The sequence below is a fragment of the Cupressus sempervirens genome, chromosome 3 (assembly GCF_028749045.1).
Source record: "Cupressus sempervirens isolate cs-2001-9-10 chromosome 3, ASM2874904v1, whole genome shotgun sequence".
In the NCBI taxonomy this organism is placed as follows: Eukaryota; Viridiplantae; Streptophyta; class Pinopsida; order Cupressales; family Cupressaceae; genus Cupressus; species Cupressus sempervirens.
Window position 1 is genome coordinate 1,086,322,221 of NC_143120.1, and position 4,692 is coordinate 1,086,326,912.

The 4,692-nt window shown below is 36.2% G+C and overlaps 1 protein-coding gene across 1 annotated transcript; it reads right to left on the reverse strand.

Annotated features, from left to right (window-relative positions):
* Positions 1-576: 576 nt before the first annotated feature.
* On the reverse strand, positions 577-3,858 carry PME5 (Pectin lyase-like superfamily protein). Its single transcript, XM_089823135.1, has 5 exons — positions 3,491-3,858; positions 3,168-3,357; positions 1,864-2,070; positions 1,170-1,408; positions 577-999 (listed from the first exon to the last, which is right to left on the reverse strand). Exons 1-5 carry the CDS (start codon positions 3,727-3,729, stop codon positions 849-851), a joined length of 1,026 nt encoding a protein of 341 aa, XP_089679261.1. The 5' UTR covers positions 3,730-3,858; the 3' UTR covers positions 577-848.
* Between the last annotated feature and the right edge of the window lie 834 nt (positions 3,859-4,692).

The window sequence follows — 4,692 nt, forward strand, 5'->3', positions numbered from 1 at the left end:
CCAGTCCAAGCGACACGTGAAATGAAGTTAATAAAAACAAGAGTAATCAATCCCATCACATTATATTGTCCCATGACTTCAGTAATGTTGGATTATACTACCATAGAGTTCTAGGTTCGGTTTGATCAGCAGTTTTTAAGTTGTATTTGTCTAGGTGGTTGAGATTATTTCCAGTAGGGTTCATTTATAGTATAAGTTAGGATGAGTTTTTAAATAAGCCTAGAGGGTACTGTTTAAATATCATGCTCTAATTTTATTATCTTATTATGATGGTAGAAAGTAAGATTGTGGATGATTTGAATGAGCCATGTAAAGAGACAAGACATGGCAAAATGAACAAGGATATTTGTATTCACTCTTAAAATAATTTGAAGATGGATAGTCTAAATTAAGAAAATGGTTCATTTTTAAAACAAGAATCAATATAAAAATATCAATATTAAATTAAAATTCCTGCATTCAATTATTCATTCACAATCAATGGATAAAAGATATCCTTTTAGCTTTCTATCTATCACTCATTCCAGAGCATATGATCTGATATGTTAAAAAAAAAAAAAAACTTCCACAGATAAATTCAGAAACAGTTTACAATAGCAATATTTTATTTTATTTCAAATGAATGGCTACAGTACATCACAATAAAGAATCTCGATCCACCGTACAGAGCTCCTCATTTTCAAGCCCTCCACAGAAAAGAATATGGACTACACTAGCCAGTACAATTACTATTTTTAACTATTTTTTTTTTGGACTGGGTTTAACCCATGATAGATTATTATAGACATAGAGACAGTGGAGACCAACAAATTATCATTATACGAAGAACATCTATCATAACAATGTTATTATGTGTCTTGAATCCAATGTCTTCCATTGACATAGCTCTTAACGAGAAAAGGCTTGGCTTGTTGTGGAGTGAGCTCGTGAGCCCACGAAACCCCACGCGCAGCAGGAGCGCCAGGGCCGTAACATTTGTACACCCCAAAAAACACAGTGCTGCCGTGAATACCAAATCAAAACAACTCACATCGTAAAAAATACAAGAAGAGAAGATAAAAGAAAAGCCAAAGATTCAATCTTGTTGGCATATAACGAGTCCTTGGACAAAACAAGATTAGAAAAAGAAAAAAAAGCCAAAGGTTGAGTCTTGTTTGTAATATGTTTACCGGTCCTTGAAAGTCTGATGATCCCAGTCATCCCAGGCAACACGGGCAACAATGTCATCGAAGTAAGTAAAAGCGTAGACAATGCGTGAGTACTGCCCCATGGCGCGTCCAATGTAGAGAGGTCCAGTCCCCGTCACTCTGCAACGTACAAATGCAAACCCAGTTTTCTCGTTGGGTATTTCCCTGTCTTGAGCGGCCACTGATCCAAACTCTTGGGCGATTGAATGCAGCTCGCAATGCTGTAGATTCACAAGACAGCTTAAAAAAATGTAAAATAAATGCCTATTGCTCATGACGATTGTTATATCTGATGGGACGGGGTTATCTTCTATACAAAATGTACCTTTGATTTAATATCAACAAATTGAAAATAAATAGATTGGCATTTGTTCTTCATGATCTCTGCATCTTTCAGTCTAAAACAGCAAAAGTTTGGAAAAAGATCACTGTTTTTGACAAATCTTAAAAAAATTAATCTTTGCCTAATTAGTTTTAATAATCTAATTGTTTTTCTGGATTCACTAATGTCTGCCATTATGGTCTGGATGAGAATCTCTGATCAGAATGTTAAGGGAATTTAGAAGTGGGAAATTTTTAAAAGAAAACATTTACAATCAAAATCGGATACAACAGTATGAACTATCATAAATTGTGAAAAAACTGGTATCTTTTGATTGAATAGTCATTTTCTGACCTCGTACATGGATCTGCCATTGCCAAAAATGAAGTCTATGGATCCTTCAATGTAGCACTCCTTGAAGTAATGGCGGCCTGCGTCGTCACAGAGTGTGTCTTGTGCACCGTAGAATCCACACCCCAAGAAATAGGCCTTGTCTCCCGATATTCTGAATGCCACTGCTTGCCATCCTTCCATCCCAGGTAATGGTGCAGGAGCAGTATTCTATTGTCAAAAACAAGTTGTAAGCAATACCATATAACTGATATATCAAGTGGAGAAAAATAAAAACAAAACTTTGTGATCTGACAAATTCTGTGGATTTTTGTAATGTTAGACCTTTTTGTAATGGTGGATCATCATGTAGTGTATAATTATTTAAAAACTATAGCATCTCTTAAGAGATTAGATCATATTTGAATACTAATTAAAGTGGAATTAAGTATATCAATCATTCCTTCTCTGACCCATTTTTCATTGCTGCTCAGGAATAAAGAATATCTCTCTTCAGCATTTCCAACGATTCACTTTGCCATGGTATTCTTTGCATTATGCAAATCTTATCTTATATAGTTGAACTTACCTTGTTAAACCGACAGTAGTCCTTGTAGCAGCCCTATTGTGTGTTCAAAAGACACTAGTTACAACAAAAGGTCTAAGTATAGAGTCTTCCCTGTACCAACCTCGGTTTCAAACAAGTTTTTGTGCCTTGCCACCTACTTCTTTTTTATATATTTTTAGTTTCTTATATAAAAATTTCTTTCAAACAAATTATTATCATAATTTTTACTATTTTTTTATTCTGATGATGAATTCACTGCTTTTTTTTAAGCAAAGGAATGTCTCCACTATCCGTCCAGCAGTCCATTTTGGAGCTAGTGAAGCAAAACTAGTCTCCCCTTAAGTACGGATGCACCCTCCATTAAAATCTGGTGTGGTCTTGTCCTCAAGATCATAGAAATAACCTATAACTTCAAGCTCGACCACTACACCAAACAGACATAATGAATTCACTATTTTTTATTTAGATAAATGAATTACTATAATGTGATATAAAATATGGATAGAAATCTATTATATATGTTCATTGAACTGTAAAACTACACGACCTTAATATACTCCGGCAGACAAATATTACTGAACCTCATCTTACTACACCTAGGTGAGTTTAGGAACAACTTATAAACCAATTACTTGAACTATAAGTTAAGTATTTAAACAAGATTAATATACAAATTGATATGTCCTAAACAGTAAAACTCATTAATGCATGAAATAAATTTTAAAATGCTGAATATGAATAATTTCTAGACCAGCTTCACCTTGAAGCTAATGTTCTTGGCAGTAAAATGATTGGCCATAACAGTGACAGAAGCGCTATGATATGTACGCAGCTGCTGCCCATTTGGGTCAAGATCACACGCTCTGTTGTGCCACGCAATCATGGTGAATTCCTTCCCAGACCCTTGGAAAGTAATGAAGGGCTTAGTTGCAGGGACTATCACCTTCTCCCTGCAAAAGACATTCAATTCAAATCAGATGAATCAAACACAACAAAACATCTATTCAAGGACCAAGGTTTTTTGTACTAGTTCTACCATTAAATGACCTTAAAACATTCAATTTTTCAGAGAAAGAAACTTACACATAATAGCCAGGATGGATATGTATAATAATTGTTTCTCTATTGCGATCTTTGATAGAGTCCACAGCTGCTTGGACAGTGAGGAAGTCCCCAATTCCAGCCTGGTCTACAACAATATGGCGAGTACCAATGGGACCCTGCCATGTGTGTTTGGGCCTACTTGAATTCACATACCCTTCACAAAGCCCAAGCAAGAGTAGCCCAACTGTGATGTTGAGCAAAACCATTGGCACGCCCATTAATCCACCACACTCCTCTACAGAATCTATTCCAAGATCAAAAAGAAGTCTAGACTTTTGAGGATTTGTGGGGCTCTTTTGCAATGACTAGTTGAGAGTCTCAATGCTTCTATATAAGCTGATCTCACTGGCCCTAAATCCAACCTACTGGTCCATTCCAAGAGGTGGGCATAGAATCCAATGAAGGAAGTCTACAACGTCTCTCAGAAAGGAAAGTTGATTCTGTGGGGACTGAGGATGACTTTGCAGTTGTAGTGATTGTGGGGTTGTCATATATAGTTAGTCCTCCTTTGGAAGGATTCTTCATAGGCTCATACATCTCTTAACAATAATAATTATAAAAATGGTGAAACACCCATTAGGGGTCCACACCTACAAAGTGCATGAAAAGTCATCAGCACCACATGCACACCAACGGTCTCCTTGCCCATCAGCCCACTCTTCCTGTACTTCCACTAATGGACTAACGCCATTAAAAATACATTTATCTGAGTTAAAGGTATGACCTTGAAGCCTACTATGTCATTTTTTTCATTAATTTTTCAATTGGGTCTCTAGTTAATATGCCCATTAACTATCATCATACATTCTGTATGGGATTCTATTATTTTTTTCTTTCACAATCCGTCCAAATATGATTTGAACGTTGGAGAATGTATGTCAGGGAATGGACCCCGTGCTTTTGTCATTGAAACAGTAAATTTGTCTCAAAGGATTTGGCGGACCCCGCTTCCAATGTGTTTTATTCCTTCGGGTCGAATGTCAAAGAAGGTCTCGAGCAGTGCATTGTAGTGATTATAAAACATTTTCCTCCCATCATATTTTACAGCAATTCTTCTGACACCTGAGTTCTCATCATATACAAAGTAAAATTACTTTGGATCGAGAACACAAAGCTTCATTGCTTTTTGGGTACTCTCATGGCAGTGTCCTGCCAAACAACTATACAAATCTTTTAACTTT

What these genes read in the sequence shown, in the direction of transcription:
- PME5 (XM_089823135.1), bottom strand. Translation starts at nt 3,729, where the DNA reads ATGGGCGTGCCAATGGTTTTGCTCAACATCACAGTTGGGCTACTCTTG. An exon ending in ATCCATCCTGGCTATTATGT is followed by an intron (nt 3,358 to 3,490) that starts GTAAGTTTCTTT and finishes TGTCTTTTGCAG; the next exon opens with GGAGAAGGTGATAGTCCCTG. An exon ending in CATCAGACTTTCAAGGACCG is followed by an intron (nt 1,000 to 1,169) that starts GTAAACATATTA and finishes TATTCACGGCAG; the next exon opens with CACTGTGTTTTTTGGGGTGT.